This window comes from Malania oleifera, chromosome 1, assembly GCF_029873635.1.
Source record: "Malania oleifera isolate guangnan ecotype guangnan chromosome 1, ASM2987363v1, whole genome shotgun sequence".
Classification (NCBI taxonomy): Eukaryota; Viridiplantae; Streptophyta; class Magnoliopsida; order Santalales; family Ximeniaceae; genus Malania; species Malania oleifera.
Window position 1 is genome coordinate 20,153,803 of NC_080417.1, and position 21,263 is coordinate 20,175,065.

Genomic DNA, 21,263 nt, shown 5'->3' on the forward strand with positions numbered 1-21,263 from the left:
ATGAAATGAGACCCTAAGAAGGGCATCTGAGGGCACAAAGTTGGCCCAGACAAAATTCAGTGCTAACAGCCATTTTACCTTTTTTTAGCAATTATGCATGTTTAGTTTTGTAGTTTTTGTACTGAAAGAATATTGGAGAATTGTCACTTCCAGCATCAAGAATCATACTTCATTGCTGCATTTTGTGAGTTTTCTATGTGAATTTGTTTACCTTTTTTTTTGGATATTCAAGATTAAAGGTGAATCTGAAGGAGTCAAATTTGAGAAAAATTGTAAGAATAGACCGAAAGTGTTGCAACTTATGGTTAGATTAGCAATAAAATAAAGAAAAAATCAGCTAAATGGGAGTAGTGCTGCATGGTCTGCTATGGTAGAATTGTTGCCCCGTAAGGTACAAAGCATGGAAAAATGCTTTTGAGACTATTACTAGTACTAGAATGGATAGCAACTAAAATTGCTGCTTTGGGCAAGAGGCTAGTTGATGTTCCTGCAAAACAGGAAAGCAGTACAGCTGTTGTTACCAGACCTTTGAATTGTGTTAAGACTAAGGTAATGTTTGGTTCATGGAATCTCTAGTCTAAGAAATAGAATGGGTATTATAGAAGAATTTGATTGTTTGCACAAAAAGATTGTGTTATTATTATAAAGCAAATTGCAATGCAAATTTTTTTAATTTTTATGTATCCACAACAAGGAGTAAACAAAGAATTACTATTCCAAGATTTCACCATGGGAATGTCTTGTGTTTTAAATGTTGGATGGAATAGCATTCACCTTTGCATGAATGAATTTTTTCAAAAATTATTACATCTCCATGCATTTTTTGCTATATTCTCACTGTATTCCATCCTATTCCTAGAAATAGGTATTCTGTGAGCACAACGTAGCCTAATATTTGAATAGGGGGATTAAATTAGAAGTTTCTAATCATATTGGTGATGGCCCTTCTAATGAATTTGATGATTTGGTGTATTCTTTGGAGAACTTTTTTTGGTGGCATGACATGAGTGAGGCTTGAGAGTTGTATTTGGCTAAATCAAAATTGAAGTGTACTTGTATTTGGTGGATTAAACAACAAGAGATGTTTAGGAGGAGGAGATATGGTGAGATCAAAATCTGGGATGAAGTGAGCCCGATAGGAGGAATTTGCACCTCCCAAATATGTGTGTTTTGATTTGAAATTAGAAGACAAGACTCTGGTTGATTACACTAGGGGGTTCTATTATTTGGCTAATTATGTTAACATATAAAGGAAAGAGGATGTGATGATTGCTTTGTGTATAAAGGTTTGAAGCCAGCTGTTGCCTCTATGCTTGCTGCATGTCATCTCATTGCGGTTGAGAGGTTCTGCGTTTGCTTTCAGATAGCTGTACAACACAATCCTCCAAAGGTTATGTTGACCCTTCGGCTCGGGAAGACTACTAGTGGAGTTGTACGAGAGAAGTCAGTTGAGCAGTTGGATGTTGGAGTTTTGGCTACTGCCCCTTGGAAGATTCTTGAGTATCTCAGAACAACTTTTTAGGTCTTGCCAGTAATTTAGGTTATGTTTAGTTTGTGGAATGTCTATTCTCAGGAATAGATTATTTTTAATAAGTTAGTTACAATTAGTTATGTAAGAAATTATGTGGTTACTATAAGGCAAATAACAATGTAAAATATTTCATGAGTCCGTAATAAGGAATAGACAAGGAATAACGATTCCCAAATTTCATCATGGAGATGTCTATTCCTTTCTTATTACATGTTGAATGAAATAATTAAGAATATATAAGGAATAACTATTCCCTTGATTCCCAAAATTTAACTATATTCCATCTTATCCCAAAGAATAACTATTCCACCGAGCCAAACTAACCGTTAGTGTTTCATATTCTAGCATTTTAGGCATTGAGCTGCACAATGCCATAATAAATTCATGGAAATTGTGGAAAAAGAAGATGCCATCCAAGTGATCGAAGATGAGATACCAGTCCAACATATCTATGGGGGACTGCATCAAGGATTTGTAGCGAAGGGAGAGATTATAAGAAATTAAAGAGAGGAAGGGAAGAGAGGAGAGAGGAGATGCAATGTTCACTTTCAATTTGAACTCATCAACCTATTCTTACATGGCTTTCACCCATTATTGATAAGAAAGCCAATAACACAAGAATAACACATATACCTCTAAAACAAGATGAAATTACAAACAAATCACTAAATTACACAAATATGACAAACATGTCCCCAAATACACATAACACTAATTAAACTAAACACATAACAAATTATTAACTAACCCCAACAATCCTTGACCCAATTCTTTTGAATGTGTCTTCAACAAAGGTTTGCCCATGGTTTGACTTCTTTTCTTAGTCAAATCTCCCTAGTCAGAAAAAAAATTGGGCCTTGAATTTTGAAATGTTGGACGATCAAAAGTAAGAAGCAAACTTAGATTCTTTGAAACCCGGTGCTTGAGTGATGCAAGAAACCATGTTACGTTGGGAGCACTTAGGCTTGAACTGAGATTGGCATCAATGAACACATTGGGAATGGGAAACTCAATAATAGGAATGTTTGAAAAACCTTGAATGTCTTCAAACACCACATTTCCTTGCTTGTAATGCCCTTAAGTTGAGTAACTGTGAGATAATTCTTTTTCTTGTTTTGTTGATAAAGTGGGCTTCAAAATGATCTTCTTATTATTATAGTGAAAGACGTGTTCTCAACTTCTCATGTCCTGGAGTCACACCCAAATCATCCAACCAAGGAGTATGTGGCCAATATTCATGGGTATGATATCACATCAAACATGATCAAAATAGTCACCTATTTGGATAGGAACCAAACATCTTCCACCAAACATCTTCCACATACATGTAAAGTAGAGTTATCAACCCAAGATGTCTCATAAGGCTCTGGGTGAGGTTTTGGATGAAGTTGCATACGAGTGACCCCATATATAGAAACCACATTAATAGGGCATGTTCCATCAATGTTGATTTTGCAAACATTTTCTCCACACTTGAGAAAGCTTGAAATTTGTGACCTAAGTATGACAAACAGTATTCCTTTTTCCAACAGTTTGTCACCACTTTGCTGGATTTATACATACATATATATGTATACTGCAACTAAATATCACCAAAAGTCCCTATCACAATTGGCTAACCCTCAATTTATTCTTGCAAACCGCAAACTTCACTCAATTTCTCAAGAACAATCTTCAAGTGAAACAAATCCTCGTTAACAACTTACAAATGGCAGCAATTTTGTATGATTCTTGATGTTGGCACTTAGCAGTCAAATTTCTAGCATTTTGCATCAACTTATCACACTTGCCTGCAAAATATCATCTTCACAACCAAAATATCATGGAGAAAACCCAAAATCTCGTGGATGGAGCAATTTCTTGCAAAATTGGAAAATGCAAGAAAGAATGGAAGATATTTTCACATGCATTGCCAGTGCATGGGGTGCATGCACTGCTGGCGAGGGTCTTCCTGCAATGAATTTTTGGGTGGTGATAGATCGAGGGTTGCTTAGTCTAGTGGTGGTGGCACTGTGCAGAAATAATCCCAAGAACTTAGGGATTTCAAAGGGGTGGCAGCTGGGGCACTTTTCTCTGGCATGTGGAGCCACACAGCTGTTCAGAAGGTGATGAAATTTTGGAGGAAGACCTTTTGAGGGTTTCTGTTTTTGATGATTTGGGTGGTGTTGTGAAGCTAGGGTTTGAATTTGAGGGGCAGGACTGTAATTTGGCAGAAAAGTTGCAGGAATTGTCCCCCCCTCCTAAAAAAAAAAAAATCTAGGACTGGTAATTGAGGGAGGGAGGGAGGGAGGAAGGGAGGGAGGGAGGAATTGCTGTAGGTCAGAGACCACTGCAAGTAGGAGAGACAGCAACATAATAGAAATCAGAGGGAGAATTGAGAGTTATGGGAGAGAATTAGATGAAGAAGAAGAAGAAGAGGAGAGGAGGAGAACTATAGAAGTACAAAGAGATTGAAACAGAAGCAGAATTACAGAATAGAAGTAAAGGGCAGCATTGAGCTTGGGACAGAACAGAATGGAAAAAGGGAAGGAGGAGGAAGAAGAAGAAAAGAGAAGAGCGAGAGAGGAAAATGGGTGATTGAAAAATGGAGAAATGGAGATCATGGTTGGGCTATGATACCAAATGATGTGGAAAGGAGAACTATAGTAGTACAAAGAGATTGAAAGAGAAGCAGAATTACAGAATAGAATTAGAAGGCATGATAGAGTTTGGGACAGAACAGAATGGAAAAAAGGAAGGAGGAGGAAGAAGAAGAAAAGAGAAGGAGAGTGAAAGAGGAAAATGGGTGATTGAAAAACGGAGAAATGGAGACCGTGGTTGGGCTATGATACGAAATGATGTGGAACAGCATCAAGGATCTGCAGTGAAGGAGAGGTTAGAAGAAATTGGAGAGACAAGATACAAGGGGGTATCACATGTTCACTTTCAATTCAAATTCATCAACAACCTACTCCTACATGGCATTCACACACTATTTATAAGAAAGCCAATAACACAAGAAATTACACATATACCCCTAAAACTAGATGAAATTACACACCCACCCACCCCTAAATTACACAAATATTACAAACAAAACCCCAACTACACATAATACTATACTAATTAAAACACATGACAAACTATTAACTAAACCCAACAATCCTTGACCCAATTCTTTTGAACGAGTCTTCAACAATGGTCTGCCCATGGTCCCGCTTCTTGTCCTACATCACCATGTTTCTTTATTAGTTGATTATATTTTGATGTGAGGTTTTCTGCAGGGAGTGCACTTGTTTAATCTATACTTATAATGGTTCTGTTCTTAGTGGTCTGAAAGGAGAAGGTTTGATATTGCTGGATTGATGTCCTCTGTTTTGAGAGCTCATTTGCATGCGTATGATCCAGTCTTTTCAATGGCATTGAGATATTTGATAAGGTAACATGTCAAGTTTAGATAATCCAATTTCAATAGATTAATGTCAAATTTGATGTGCTCTTTCATTAACGATTCTCTGTTTCTTGCAGTGTGCACAAAGGATTTTGCATTCATCAAGGAATTTTGTCACCCATCTTGGATCATACTAAGAGGTTGCTCCTTGAAGAACGCGACACCCCTGTAACTCCTGGGGAGAGTCTGTATGAAGCACCTCCATTTGATGAGGTGAGTATTTGTCAGCAAGGCTAATTTGTTGCCACTGGGGGTGGATGGTATGTGCAGACACCCATCCTGGGCACCACTAGCCTGGTTGGTTTACAGGTGCATGCACAATTTATGTAACATGCTCATGGGTTAGTTTACCTGGAACTTCTGGACCAAAGGCACTAGTTGTTGCCAGTGTTTAGCATTTATTTATTTATTTCTAGTTTAATTTGAATTGTTTCTGGAATACAGGTAGACATACAAGCCCTTGCACATGCTGTGGGGCTTACAAGACAAGGGTCGATTGACAGCTTGAGAATTGCTAAGGGTGATCTATATCAAGCATTTCAGGTTGTTTTATCAATCTCTACCAGTGAGTTTTACTCATTGCATTTAAATATTTTGCATTATCTTTTTAGTCAGTTTCTTCACATAGTTACTACCAAGCTTGAAATATATCTAATCATACTGGGCTCAGTGCATCTATAACCACATGTGCAAATAGATACTTATGAATCATCTGATGATTAATGCTTCTGCATCCATATAAAGCACATTTACATGCGCACAAAGCACATGCAAACAAATATCTTGTTCTTTTCTCTTATGCAATTTAAATTCATCTTGTTTGTTGAACCTCTGTTTCAAATTAGATTGTCCCTGCAATATTCAGCTGTAATAGCAAGTTGTGGCCTTGATAATCAAGTGCAGTTGAGAGTATCAGAAACTATAGGAGAGAGTTTCTTATTTAAAATAAAATGTTTATTGATGAACTGCTGTAAGATGAACTTAAAAAAAAATTAATCCCTTTGTGCACAAGGTTCCCATGTCATATTTGGGGATGGGGAGGGCAGGAAGTTGTAGCCTTAGCTCTGTGTTTGGAGAGCTTGTTTCTGAAACTTGAACATGTGACCTACAAGACTGTTATATCCTTGCTATTCAGTCAAGGCTCCGCTGTGACGTGAATTATTGAAGCAGGAGCCATTCAAGATTTCTATTTCAAATGGTTTCCTAATGACCAGTGTCCTTGGGCATGTTTCCCCCATTTACAAGCTGGGATTTGTTACATATGGTTTCATACACCTCCTGTGATGATTTTCAGGAACACATAGGGTCTCTTTAGTTTTGGAAAACAATTTTCATTTTTCATTTCTAGTTTTCCAAAGAGTTACAAAAAGCCTACTTATTTTCAGTTCTGCAACATTTGTATAAAGAAACTAAAAAGCAATTAAAAGTTTTGGCACTATTTACTTGTGGAAAATAGTTTTATTTTCCATTTCCAATTTCCATCTTGTTTTAAAATTTTCTAAATTTGTATGTATGAAATAGCTGGAGAACATCTTTTTATTGTTTTCTAAATTTCTAATTTCTTATATAAGTTTTTAAAAATTGAAAATATGAGGTTTCTTTTTTTAAAATGATTTGAAAATCTAGAAATGAAAAAAATGAAAATTACTTTCTGCAACTACACAAATCCTTTATTTTTGAACTTCTTAATACAAATCTTGGAACAATAAGCTGAAAATTTTAAAATTCTTTGGGAAGCTTAAAATGAAAAATAAAAACTGTTTTCCACTACTAAATAGGCCCTAATGTTCTAGACTGACTAATTGGGGTTCAACTGATAGGCTGCATCCTGCATTTGTTAGTTTGAGTGGGTGATTTCTCATTTGTGGAAAGCTTTCTCAATGCTGCTCTACAAGACCTTGACTACTACTTAAGTTGTTGAGTCTAAGGGATTGAATTTTATGTTCTTAAATATTCAATTTGCCAAAAATGCCTTTTAAATTTTTTTTTTAGCATGTACTTTTGGCTTTCATGTTGCAGTTAGATTCAATTATCAACTAAGTGGCTTGAATTTTTAAGGTGTTTTTCTTCCTTCGTATCTTTTTTTATTGCAGAATGAACTATGCCGGATGAGATTGGATGTGTCTATGCTTGATGATCTTGTTCATGAGTACTGCATTTACAGGGGAATTGTGGAGTCGGGCCTTGGGTCCCCACCTGGTGATACTCAAAGTTTGCATTTTTTTTTTCCAATTAATTCCCCCCCCCCTCCCCAAATAAAAACAGAAAAAGGAAAACAATTCTTTGTTTCTGAATATTTATCATGATTTTGTTTATGATTTCTTCAGTGTCTGGTATGCAAATTCTTTCTGGATCTTTTAATCAACCAGAACCTGGGTATTGTTTGTCAAGAAGTTATTCAACTGAAATGGGTTGTGGAACAAGTAGAAATTTAGATGGTGAAATCTCCACTAATGCCTGCCTGGGTGGTCCCCCTGAAACCAATGCTGATTTGATGAGCATGCAAGATACTGATGTTGAAGTGCGATACCCTTGTGAGACAATGGGCAATCATGATGACTGTAGCACCAGTGGGATGCATGAGCCAGAAAAATTGAGGGATGTACAAAGAAACAGAAATCATGTAACTGGTGAAAGAAGCAATCGCAAGCGATGGAGGGGAAGGCATGATAAAATTGTTACTCCTAATGCTTTGTATGGGGAAAGCAGTAAACAGGAGCTTAAATCTGCTGTCCCTGTTGCTGACAGAAGTCTGTTAAATGAACGACAGGTGTTGGAAAAAAGATGTGCTCCAGAAACTATTTACAGGGAGGATAAGTATGAGGTGGTGCTGCGCATGAAGGAATTAGCTAGCAGAGGGATGGCTGCTGAGGTTGTTGAAGAAGTAAATGCCATGGATCCAAACTTTTTTGTGCAAAATCCTGTTATGCTATTCCAGCTCAAGCAGGTAGGTACACCCATATTATCCATGATTTTTGCCATAGTAATCAAAAGCATGCCGTTGAGAGTGCCTAATTCTTTTGTTTTTTCCAGGTTGAATTCCTCAAGTTGGTCAGTTCTGGGGATCATTCTAGTGCCTTAAAAGTTGCTTGCTCTCACTTGGGTCCTTCAGCAGCTAGTGATCCGGCTTTACTAAAACCCTTGAAAGAAACATTGTTGGCATTGCTCAGACCCAACGAGGATGCGCTTGGAAAGGGCTTACCCTTGTATGCTCTTGCAACTTCCCTCCAGGTACACCATTAATTGCATGCATGATGTTAAGTCTGTAGTCTATGATAATTTTGCATGTTCTGCTGTTTCCTACATCATGCATTTGAGTCCAAATCATTTTTGTGTTATTTGAAATGTTCAGTATGCTTGTTAGGAGGTGTAACCTTCTCCTTATAGATGTGGCATGTACGTCACTCTGCATTTATATTGTGTTGCTTCCCCTGTATGAAGGATGGGAAGGGATTATAGCATCTGGCAAATAAACAAGTAAGGTTGTTGACTTGTGCTGAAAAAATGCATTGCAGCATGTATTGGTGCTCAAATCAATTTCCAAAAGTAGACTGATCTCATGCTAGCCTGTTGGCTAAAGAACATGTCATGTGTCACTATAATATCTGAAGTGCCTAAAAGATTTGTTATATGAAAACTTCTGTGGAATGGCAAAGGGCTGTAGCATATTAAATGTAACGAGTTTGTATCTTTCCTATCCTGGTCATGGTTGATGGTCAACACCCATCCACCCCCCCCAAAAAAAAGAAAAATAAAGGGGAAATTTATTCATTCTTTACAATAAGATGGGGAATTTTTTAATTTACGTTTTATTTATGCATCATCATTCTTGCGTAGGTTGCAATAGGTCGGAGGCTTGGAATTGAAGAGCCCCAGCTTATGAAGGTTCTAAAGGCAACCCTTTACACACATAATGAATGGTATAGACTTCAAATGTGCAAAGATCACTTTGAGGGTCTTTTGAGAATTGATTCCCTGAAAGATGTCAGTGCCCCCTTGCTTGGTGATGTGGTACCCAAGTCAAATATGGATACTTGTGGCCATGGATCCTCCCAGGTTACAATATCTTCAAGCAACAGAACCACAGAAGATGGTGGCAGTCCTACTCAAGTGTCATCCAGAGATGCCTGTGATGAAAATGCAATACTTAAAGTAATGGTAAGTCGTGCACTCATGTACTACCTTGAATAGCCAACCATGTCCTATGTGAGTCATCATATGTTGATCCTAGATTCTCTATTTTCCCACGCCATTATTTTGAGCAATTGAAGTGTGTTCCCTACCAGCTATTTCTACATAATTTCGTGTAAGTTATCAAAATTTTCTTACAATAACAACAAACCAATCATTAAGTCCCACTAGGTGGGTCGGCTACATGAATATTTTTTTTTTTTGCAAAATTATATGATCATGGGCAATCTCTTCCAACAATTAAGGGCTATGAAATCCTTACTGTTTTATTCCAAACCTTTTTGTCACCAATGATGGTCACTAGGTCACTCCTCATTGGGGCCCTATTTGGTCTAGGTTGTAATTATCCAAATCATTTAAGCTGTCCTTCCGTAATCTTAGGTACTATGCCTAACATATTGCAAATATGTTCATTCCTCGATTTATTTTTTAACATTGCATCACTTTTCCACCTTAACATTCTCATTTTGGTAACTTTTACTTTTGGATATATTGTTTTGTAGTTGCCCAACATTCCGACCTTCCTATAAAACTTTTCTTTTTGAGTTTTGAACTTTTTATTTTCCAAATAAATGCTTGCTCAAGTGACGACTCTTTTCTTGATTTTGCATTTGTCAAATTTTTTATATCACCAGCTGCAAGAGCTTTTTTAGTAGGGACTATGGCTTTTTTAGTAGGGACTATGACATATTTCTCTATGGATCTATATAAAAACAAGGGGACCAAAAATCATATGTAAAAGGCTTGTACTCTGAACATTGTTGGGCTTTTGCCATGCCGTGTAAATTTTTAATCCACATTTCAGTCTATTTACTGTTCAAACAAAAGTGAGTTGTCATCATCATGGTTGTGTGCTAATAGATTGTTTGTAGGTCAAGGCACAGTGGGTTGATATTGACTGTTCTTTCTTGATTTTTTTCTAGAAAATTCTAACTATTGACCTAAATGTAGTTGTTTCTATATGCGACTATAATACTATAGTTCTTAATACACCCCCCCCCCCCCCTCCCCTCCTTTTCCAAAAGGTAAAAAACCAAGGGATTGCTAAGTAAGCTGGATAAGATTGATTTTTATTTTTATTTTTTACTTTTTACATTAATTTTGTAATGGTGCAGGAGTTTCTTGCTTTGCCAAGGGCTGATGCCATCCATCTTCTTGCACAGTACAATGGAAATGCAGAGACTGTTATTCAGCAAATATTTGCCTAGTTTGAAGTGTAAATATTATGTAAAGAAACTGATGCTGTGCTTGGAAGAATCTGAGTTGAAGGTTTGGGTTTAGATTTGTGCAGGATTTGACAAAATTCATCACCACTTTGTATTGTATTTTGTACAGGTCTACACAATTTAAAGTTCAATGCTTCAATTGTATGCTTTCAAAGACAGCATAATTTATTTGTTTATTTATCTTGGATATTATTTTATTCAATTTGTGTGATAATTTTTTTTTTGGGTACATATGGACTGTTATCTGGTCGAAGCCCCATTGGTGCAGTACTCCCATTTACTCGTCTGTCTTGTACAATATTAGTATAGCTTGAAGCATTTTTGTATTGTATTTTGTCAATAATAAATCACTACTACTAGGATGGAAAAGAAATGTTTAATATTTTTGGGTGTTGTATTGTCCTAACCTAATGTTTGGTTTATAAGGCAGGAGTGAATTGAGAGCGGAATGGAATGAATAATTATGAAGAATTTCTAAAATTATAAAAAAAATTAATTTAATCTATTTTATATTCCATTGTCTAAATAAATCAGGAAGTGTTCGGATCAGATAAGAGCTTGGGTGTGGGTGCATTGTAATCTGAGTAGGGGGTCAGACCATACTTAGGTCTTATGTCTGGTTAGGATGCTTTCAAAATACAACCATTGAGAAGGCAAGTATTTTTGTTTTTAAAATGCATATCAAGAGAGACGTCTCTAAATCATGTCTAAAAAATTATTTTATAGTCCAAAGATTTGAATTGCTATTTTAAATTTGAATTTATGCGAATTAAAATTTAATATACTTTTAAAGTTTACTTTATTAATTTAAAGTGACACATTTAAATTTTAAACTTTATGCATACATGTATGTAGCCAGGCTTGGAAGGAATTCACATATAAGTTGATTCTATGTCTTGGGAATGAGCAATATATCTTAAAACTATTTTATCTCCTTGATGTCCGAGCATCATGTGCTGCCTTTGGTGTTCTAAGCCCTAAAATTCGATTTTTATGTTGTTCTGCATTAACTCTGTGTTGTTGTTAGCTCCAACAGCTATATGCTTGTGATCTCTATATATGGAGGATATTTTCAAGAGCTGTTGTATGAGTTAGAAAAGAAAAAGCTCAAAGAGACCTTCAATGTTATTCAAGAGAGCTGTTGTGCTACTCAAAGAGAAAGCATAATTGATAATATTTTTTAAGGGAAAAAGAGGGAGAATTGTGTTGATGTTTAAAAGAGACATCTAAGAGCCTTCATTAAGAAGATTATTTTGTTGTAATTGTTATGTTATTTTCCACTTTAATTTCATGGAATCCATTTGAAGATTCAATTTTGGGTGAATAAGAAAGTGATTGTTTTGTATTGCTCATTATTCTTTGTATATCTTTTGTGTAGGGGTCTCTTGATTTGATTAGGCTTCTACCCAATTTGTTGTGAGGCTCTTTAACCTGATTGGGTCTTGTACCAGTTGTTTGGAAACATAGTTTGAGTGTTTTCTAGAGTGTTAGGTGGCTTTTTAGTCGAAAGGGTCCTATACCTAATTGAACTAGGGATATATCGCTTTGGTGTGTCTAGATTCCCACGGGGGGTACATTTTCTTTTTCTATAGTTGATGCAGTGGGATTATATAGATTCCGAACTTTAGGACAAAGTTTGCTTTGTAATTGACAATACAAAGAAATTAGTGCAACTACTTTGTCATCATTTGAGTGTTTGGGAAAGTGCTGAGCTATGTTGTAGTGTGTGGTTGCAATTTGTACTTCCCTTGGTTTATCTTCATTTCAAGGAAATCAATTGCTTCAACCTAATCATCATCTTGTTTTTTGACAACATGATTTCATAATGTGCAACAATCTCTGTGAACTAATTTAAGAGTTTTACATGGGATGCCATGTCCTTGAGAATAGGAGAATATCATCAACGTAGATGAGGGCATGATGGAGAATGGACTGGAATATCTTGATCATTTCCTTTTGAAAAATGGATGGGGCCACCTTAAGCCGCACAACATCCTTAGTGACTTCCTCTCAAGGCCAACCAATCTCCAAGTCCTCTTCATCACGACATCCTCATCTCCTTCAAGGTCATCCACTCTCACAAAGAGAGTCCAAAGTCTCCCTAGTGAAATCCAGGGCAATATTTTTTTCCATTCCATTAAAAAAATGAAACATCAAAATAATTTAGGGACTAGTATATTCTTCTTTTCAATTATGGTTTGGTCGACGCTCCATTAAAGTAGCTTGACTGGCACCCACTCTATCCTTATCTCAATGGCCTTTGGGTCCCACTTTGTCCTACATAAATTTCCCCAAAAGAGGCCTTCCTTCTCCTTTGGTATTTAGCCAGATCGTATCGTATTGGTATGGTCTTGCACAAGCCATGGACATATGCCTTTATTGCAAACCAAAGCCAAATGCCCTAAGAGTATATTTACCTGAAGGACTGGTTCCTTTTCTTCAAAACCGAAGAACGATGGGTTAGTTGGTTCAATTTCATGATAGGATTCTTACATATACTGGTCACCTTCAATCTTTGAGATAAGGCCCAAACTTAGGGAAAGGAGAGATATGTCAATATCTTCCCCATAAGTGGAAGGATAAAAAGTTTAAAAGAAAATACATTTGCAAATCCTCACTTATCAACATCTCATTGGGTTGAAACTAGGAAGAGCATGTGTTATTTCAATAATATTGACCCAGATAAACTACCATAGGACTTGTTCAACCCAGTGCACAACAAGGACGACGGAAGAACCAAGACATAAAACTTAAATAACAAACAGACTAGCGTTGTATTATGTGGACTAAACAAGTAATAATGGAACCATTGACGACCTGGAAGTTATGACCCTCTATCTAGTAGAGGATGAAGAAGTGTACAAAGCGAGATAAGGTCACTAAGATGTCGCGACAACACTGACTCATCTCTATTATTAACTTTTAATGTATTGTTATTGAAAGCTTTATCTTTTACTAAACTATCATTGTAAGCTTTATCAAAAGCCACACTAAAAAAGAAGGTTTAGATTTATGCCACATGTTTTGTAAGGAGTAAGATTAAAGAATGTGCCATAGTAAATGCCACAACATATTCCCTTACTCTACTCTATATAAAGGGTCCTCTAGTTTTCTAGAGTTTTCTAGCGTGTTTTGGTGGCTTTCTAGTCGAAAGGATCATTTAAGTCTATCAATATAGGTCATAGTTACTTGAACCATCATAAATTTCTCGTGTCTTTGTTTGTGTGTTTTAGTCAGGTGTTTGCATAAATAGTCTCATATATCATCTTTATTATTATACTTGAAATAAATTAAAACTTAGTCAAAATTTTATCACCCGATTCAACCCCACACATTGGCACCTATCAACTAGAAAAATTCCAAAACCATTAGGTATGTTTGCAGCAATATAATACATTAACCACCTTGGACTAAGACCAAAAAAAAGCTATGATGGAAAAATAATAATTTTGTTTAGCCCTATAATTGTAATATATATACCATCTTATTGGCATTAATATTTACAATCAAATTGATTTAGTGCATATTATACATTTGTTTAATTCGAGAATTCAATATACAATGGAATTTTGTCTAGTTCAATTATTTTATATCTTAAGAAGCTGTGGATTTGGATACGATGTAATATAAAATTATATTAAAATTTATTTAAACCCACTCAAATAAAAATCTAAGATGGGAACTCCAACATGTAGTGTTAATGTCCTCCACAAATAACTTGAAGAATCTAATTTACATTAAAAAATTAGTAGGCAAATACAAAATTATCATTAAATAACGAAATTAAAGAAATGATTAGCAAGTGGGCAAAGTAGGAATGAGAAACTAGAAGGTTGAAAAAAAAAATCAAGACATTATATTTCTAGAAGAAGCGACTAAAAAAATTATAGAAACCAAAAAAGGAAAAATAAGAACTTGAAGTTTGCAGTTTGAGAAATGGCTTAGAAATTTGCTTCTTCACCTCTTCACACACACACACACACACACACACAACATAAGAATTGTGGTGTGAAAATAGTAGAATTTTGCAATGAATAAGAATTTAATTTTTTAATCGTCACATTAAGTTTAATGAACCAATCAGTGTCAACTTAAGTTTATTTTATTTTGTTTTATTTTTTATTTTTCAATAAATTTTTTACCGACAAATTTAAGTAGTGAACCACTGATTGATCTAATTTAAATATGCAAGTTAACAACCAAATAGAATTTAGCTAAAAAAATTTAAAAATCGAAAAATTTTAAAAAGTAAGGATTTAGGAATTTAATTTTTTTAACTGCCACATTAAATTTTATTATTAATCAAACTTAATGGACAGATTAAAGTTAACTTCATTTATTTTTTTTTGCCAAGACATTTAAATAGTGAACCATTGGATTTCAGGATGTAATTTACAACCAATTAATTTTGCTAAAATCCAAAAATTTGAGAATTTAGGGTTGGGAATTCGGAGCCTCAACATTCTTCCCTTTTGATATTACTAGCATATGTATGAGAATTTAGGATTTAAAAATTTAATATTTTAATTGACACATTAAATTTCATTGTTCTTTAAGAAAAGGTAAATGCATTAGAAAAGAAAGGAACAAGTCTTGAACTTCCAAGAGAATACAACTCATAGAAAGTAGAATAAATCATCGTAAGGCCAACCTGCAGCCCCACTACTTGAACATTGGATATGCAAGCTTGCCTCAAAATTAAAGCCTACTAGGAGCTGTTAGGACCTTGTGAGCATCCAGAAGAGAATGACACCAAGAATTTTACGTGGTTCGGTCAAGAATGATCTACGTCCACGGAGCACACACTAACTATTCAATAACTCTCTCTCTCTCTCTCTCTCTCTTCCTCCCTTCTTCCTCTCAGCTCTCTCTACACTCTCTATGCTCTCTCTGCACTGCTGTGCTGTGCTGTGCTATATGTCTCACTTTCCACAGCCTCTTTATATAGGCTTGGATTTTACATTATAATTAAATGCGAATAAATACAAATTAATCAGATTTAATCACAAATTGGAAGTTAAAAGAAGAGATTAAATGGAGAATAAATTCCATGCGTTTTTTGACTCATCTCAACGCGTCTCCAGCTGTGTTTCTGGCTCCATCTCTAACAATCTCCCACTTGGAGATAGAGACACTTTCTCAACCAGTATCATGAATAAATGATGTGCTCATAATATGTGTCTTCAAGCATGAAGACCAACTGAAGTTGAACACAACTTCAGCTTCTCTGTAGTCACCACTTTAGTTAACATATCTGCCGGATTTTTGTTACCTTGGATTTTTTCAAGTATCAACACACCGTCCTCTATCAAAGATCCGACGAAGTGGTAACACAATCCAATATGCTTAGTTTTGGAATGAAATGCTGAATTCTTTGCTAGATGTATCGCACTCTGACTGTCACTGTACAAACATTCCTTTCCTGCTTTAATCCAAGCTCCGTTAACGAACCCTGAAGCCAAATCATCTCTTTACTGGCTTCTGTCACTACTACATACTCAGCTTCTGTAGTAGATAAGGCAACAATCTTTTGTATCTGCGACATCCAACTAACAGCTGTTGTGCCAACAATGAACACGTATCCTGTGGTGCTCCTGCGGTGATCTATTTCACCAGCAAAATCAGCATCTACATACCCTTTGACTTTCAAGTCTCCTTTGCCAAAACATAAGCACTTATCAATAGTGCCTCTGAGGTACTTGAAGATCCACTTCACTGCTTCCCAGTGGGTCTTCTCTGGATTAGACATGAATTTACTAACTGCTCCCACTGCTTGGCCAATGTTCGGTCTGGTACAAACCATGACATACATGAGACTTCCAATGGCTGAGGTGTAAGGAACCTTAGCCATGAAGTCCTTCTCTTCATCTGTCTTGGGAACCTGATCCTTGGAGAGGCGAAAGTGTCTTGCCAAAGGTGTATTTACTGCTTTGGCGTTGCTCATGTTAAACCTCTGTAGAACACGGCTAATGTACTTCGACTGGGATAACTGCAATATTCCCTGTCGCTTATCTCTGGAGATTCGCATCCCAAGTATCTGTTTCGCTGAGCCTAAGTCCTTCATGTCAAATTCCATTGACAATTGCTGCTTCAATTTTCTGATCTCTTCTATATCTGGTCCTGCGATCAACATGTCATCCACATATAACAACAGAATGATATAGCTATACTGATACCTCTTGAAGTAGCAACAGTGGTCGGCGTTACACTTTATAAAATCATTCCTGTGCATAAAGCCGTCAAATTTCTGGTACCATTGTCTGGGAGCTTGTTTGAGACCGTACAAGCTCTTTTTCAACCTGCACACTAGATTCTCTCTACCTTTATCTGAGAATCCTTCTGGTTGATGCATATAGATTTCCTCATCAAGATCACAGTGAAGAAACGCCGTCTTCACATCTAACTGTTTAGGATGTAAACCCTCTGAGGCAGCAATACTTAGAACAGATCTGATGGTTGTCAGCTTCACAACTGGTGCAAAAATGTCAGTGTAGTCAATTCCTTCCTTCTGCTCGAAGCCTTTAACTACCAACCGAGCCTTGTACCTCTTGGAGCCGTCATGCTCCTTTTTGATTCTATAAATCCATTTGTTGTGAAGAGCCTTCTTATCATTGGGCAACTTAGCTAGTTCCCATGTTTTGTTGGAGTTAAGAGACTTTATCTCATCCTTTATTGCAAGCTCCCACTTGCTCGCATCTCCTGCCTGACATGCTTCAACATAACATTCAGGTTCTTCTCCATCTGTAAGAAGTAAATGGTTTACATACCTCCTGTTTGGTATGTGTTGCCGAGAAGATCTCCTAATTTTTGGTGCTGGAGTAGGAGGTGGTGGTGCAACAATCTGCTCCACATGTTCCTCTGACTGAGGAATCTTGGTAGTTTGCTGAGGATTTTCTATGTTCTGCTAACGTGTCCTTACACCTTCTAAAACGTCATCCACATCTACAAAGGTTGTTTCAGACTCTGTAGACTCAGTTGTGTGTCTATCCTTGTACATCATCTTTTCATCAAAAATCACATCTCTGCTTCTGATCACCTTTTTGTTTTCATCATCCCAAATGTGATATCCAAATTCATCTCCACCATAACCGATGAAAGTGCATTTCCGGGATTTCGGATCCAACTTATTCCTGACATGATCATGTACATATACGACACAACCAAAAACTTTCAAATATGAAAGTCTTACCTCTTTGTTACTCCAAACTTCTTCAGGTAGACTATAGTTCAATGGTACTGAAGGACTTCTATTGATCAAATAAGTTGCTGTGTTGATTGCTTTTGCCCAAAACATTTTTGGCAGGCCTGACTGCATACGCATGCTTCTGGATTTCTCTGTCAACGCTCTGTTCATCCGCTCTACTATGCCGTTGTGTTGAGGCGTACCTAGCACAGTTCTTTCCATTATGATACCATGCTCATAGCAGAATTTTTTGAACTCGGTGTCAACATACTCTCCACCGTTATCTGTTCTCAGCTTTTTGATTTTCAAACCAGTTTCGTTTTCTACCATCGCTTTCCAAATTCTAAAAGCATTAAAAACATCAGATTTATACTTCAGGATGTAAACCCATACCTTCCGTGAATGATCATCAATAAACGTGACGAAGTAATGCTTTACTCCTATAGACGAAATGGTTGTTGGTCCCCATACATTTGAATGGACTAGCCCAAGTCTTTCTTTTTTCAGGGTACTGATATTTTTATGAAAACTAACTCTCTTCTGTTTCCCAAATAAGAAATCCTCACAAATGTCAATCTGCACCGACTGTAAATCACTCAACTTACCCTTTGAGTGCATTACCTTAAGTCCCTTCTCACTCAGGTGTCTGAGTCGTTGATGCCATAAGTTGCTATCATCATTTTCTATAGCAACTGTAATAGACAAACATGTATCAGAAGTTATATAAAGAGTACCACTTTTCTTACCTCGAGCAATTGTGAATGCACCCTTCGAAATCTTCCATTCATCACCCATGAAAGATGTGTTATAGCCTTCATCTGCCAATTGACCGACTGAGATCAAATTCTTCCTCAAGTCTGGAATATACCTGACATCCTTCAGCTTCCATACTGACCCGTTTATATTGATCTTCATAACTCCCTTGCTGATTACGTCGCAAGGTTGATCATTGCCCAGATAAACTTTACCGAAATTACCTGATGTATATCCCTCCAAGCAATCTCTGCTGCAAGTGGCATGAAATCAGGTTCCGGAGTCTATGACCCAAGACTCCTGCTTGCTCTCCAAAGAGCAGATTAACATCTCATCATTCTTGGAAGTAATATTTGCTTCTGTCTTTGCCCTCATCTTGAATTCTTTCTTTTGACTCCTACACTGGTTCCTGTAATGACCAGTCTTTCCAAGGTTCCAGCACTCAATAGCTTTAGTGCTCTGAGAACCTGTGTCCTGAGTACCTTTGGGATTTCTCGGCCTAGATCTGCCGCGGTTGTTTGATCGTCCATGCCTGTTTCCTCTGCCATGATTCTCCATGTTCAAGGCTTAACTCAAATTGGAGCTATGGTTCGGCTGCATTCTTATTTCCTCCATCAAAATCATGCTGACGACCTCATCGTATACAAGCTTCGATTTTCCTATGGAGCTACTGATGGTAGTGACGACACCATTCCAATTTTTAGGCAACTGACTGAGAATCAGTAGAGTCCGAATCTCATTATCAAACGTTATCCTGACTGAGGCGAGTTGATCAGACAACTCATTGAAGTTATTCAGATGCCTGCTGAAACTCTCACCTACAGACATATTCATCATAAATATTCTTTTCATGAGATGTACCTTGTTTGCGACTAAAGGCTGCTCGTACATATTTGAGAGCGCATCCATCAGAGACTTAGTGGATGTTATATGCTTGATATTGAACGCCACAAATTTCGACAATGTCATTCTGATGGCTCCGAGGGCTTTTTGATCAAGCAACTCCCACTCGTCCTCATTCATGGATGTTGGCTTACCCTTCAAGGGTAAGTGCAATTCCTTCCCAAACAAAAAGTCTTTTATCTGCATCTTCCAAAAAACAGAAATTGTTCCCATTGAACATTTCAATTTTTGAGCTCTTTTCATTTGAAATCTCGATTTACTAATCTAGAGATGGAATTAGCTCAAATGGATAGCACGGATGGATCCAGAATGATTGAAAACCCTAGAAATGGTTCGAGTTGCTCGAAAAACGGACCCAAAACGACCCTGAAAAGCTCAGTCAAAGTTTTCAGTCAAAACCAGTCAAACTGATGACGTGGCGTTGACGTGGCATCTGCTGAAGTGACAGTGGGGTCCACCTATTGACATGGCGGTGGGCTCGACCTACTGAAATGGCAGTGGAGTCCACCTACGACGTGGCGTTGACGTGGCTGTGGGACCCACTTGATGATGCGGCGCCTCTACCACGTGGCACTCTTGCTGACGTGGCCCAGCTAATGCGTGCACTGTATGAGCGTTGACGTGGCGCTGAGGTTAGGCCCGGGTAAGGAACCGGATCTCGGGTTCACCCGGATCTGAGTCACCTGCAGGGTCGGTTCGGGTTCTCTTTGGGTCGGGTTGAGGCAGAACAGGCGAAGAAGACGCGTGCGGTGCGTGTAGCACGTGAGGAGATGTTCGCTGGCGCATAGACTGCGCGTGAAGAGGCATCTTGCTCCAACAAGGAGCATGGGGGCTTGTCTAAACTCCGTTCGAGCTCCGGCGGGCACACTTCTCTTCGTCTCGGCGAGAATAATACGACGGTGGCCTCAAAAACACAGTTTTGATCTACTGGACAGAGTTCTGAATTTCTGGATTACTTCCGATCTGGATTTTCTGCTCCAATTGGGCTCTGATACCACTTGTTAGGACCCTGTGAGCATCCAGAAGAGAATGACACCAAGAATTTTACATGGTTCAGTCAAGAACTCGCTGGAAAAATGTTACAATTCTCTCTCTCTCTCTCTCTCTCTCTCTCTCTTTTCCTCCCTTCTTCCTCTCAGCTCTCTCTGCACTCTCTGTGCTCTCTCTGCACTCTCTGTTCTCTCTCTGCACTGTTGTGCTGTGCTGTGCTATATGTCTCACTTTCCACAGCCTCTTTATATAGGCTTGGATTTTACATTATAATTAAATGCGAATAAATACAAATTAATCAGATTTAATCACAAATTAGAAGTTAAAAGAAAAGATTAAATGGAAAATAAATTCCACGCGTTTTTTGACTCATCTCGACGAGTCTCCAGCTGTGTTTCTGGCTCCATCTCTAACAGGAGCCACCTTGATATGAGAAAAAAACATACAAAAGTCATCCTCACCCCCCGCAGAAGTCCAAAACGATAGACGTGAACTCTTCCCAGTTCAACGAGTTGAGACTAATTTTAGTCCGACTCCATTGGTGCAAATTTGACAAACAATTGTGTGAAACTAGAGAGACGTTGGAGTATTTATCCCAAAATATTCTCCCATTCATCTCATTCTATATTTCCCAACAAATGGCCACTGGGATCGCAAGTTTGAATTTCTAAGAAACCCCTTGATCTTGGAATAGTTTCAAGCGCAAAATAATGAAGACAACTCTTTAGGCATGACCTAATGAAAGTTCAACATTTGCCAAATTGTAGCCCAAATTTGTCTTCTGAAGGAGTAATGTAGGAAGAGATGATCCACTTTTTCATTTTCCTTCTTACATAGTAAATACATAAAAGCCAACATCCACATTTTTTATTTTTTATTTTTTATCACAAATTATTAGCTATAAAGATTTTGTTTTTAATTGCCAACCAAGAAAAGACACTGATCTTCAAAGGGATGAAGGGGTTCCACAAGTTTTAAAAGGAACAATTATCTTAATGTGAGAGTTTGATCTTATGAGAGAGGCAGTTGTACAAACTAGCCACTAAGAAGATCTGA

General features: G+C 37.3%; 1 protein-coding gene across 1 annotated transcript in view; it reads left to right on the forward strand.

The window, feature by feature from the left end:
• The window catches only part of LOC131165526 (uncharacterized), a 29,938-nt gene extending 19,365 nt beyond the window's left edge, over positions 1-10,573 (forward strand). Inside the window, exons 4-11 of the mRNA XM_058123428.1 lie at positions 4,840-4,949; positions 5,039-5,174; positions 5,406-5,504; positions 7,055-7,160; positions 7,289-7,908; positions 7,995-8,192; positions 8,799-9,119; positions 10,268-10,573. Of these exons, the coding sequence (XP_057979411.1) occupies positions 4,840-4,949; positions 5,039-5,174; positions 5,406-5,504; positions 7,055-7,160; positions 7,289-7,908; positions 7,995-8,192; positions 8,799-9,119; positions 10,268-10,360 (1,683 nt within the window). The 3' untranslated portion in view covers positions 10,361-10,573. The remainder of the gene's footprint in view (positions 1-4,839; positions 4,950-5,038; positions 5,175-5,405; positions 5,505-7,054; positions 7,161-7,288; positions 7,909-7,994; positions 8,193-8,798; positions 9,120-10,267) is intronic.
• The last annotated feature ends 10,690 nt before the right edge of the window (positions 10,574-21,263 follow it).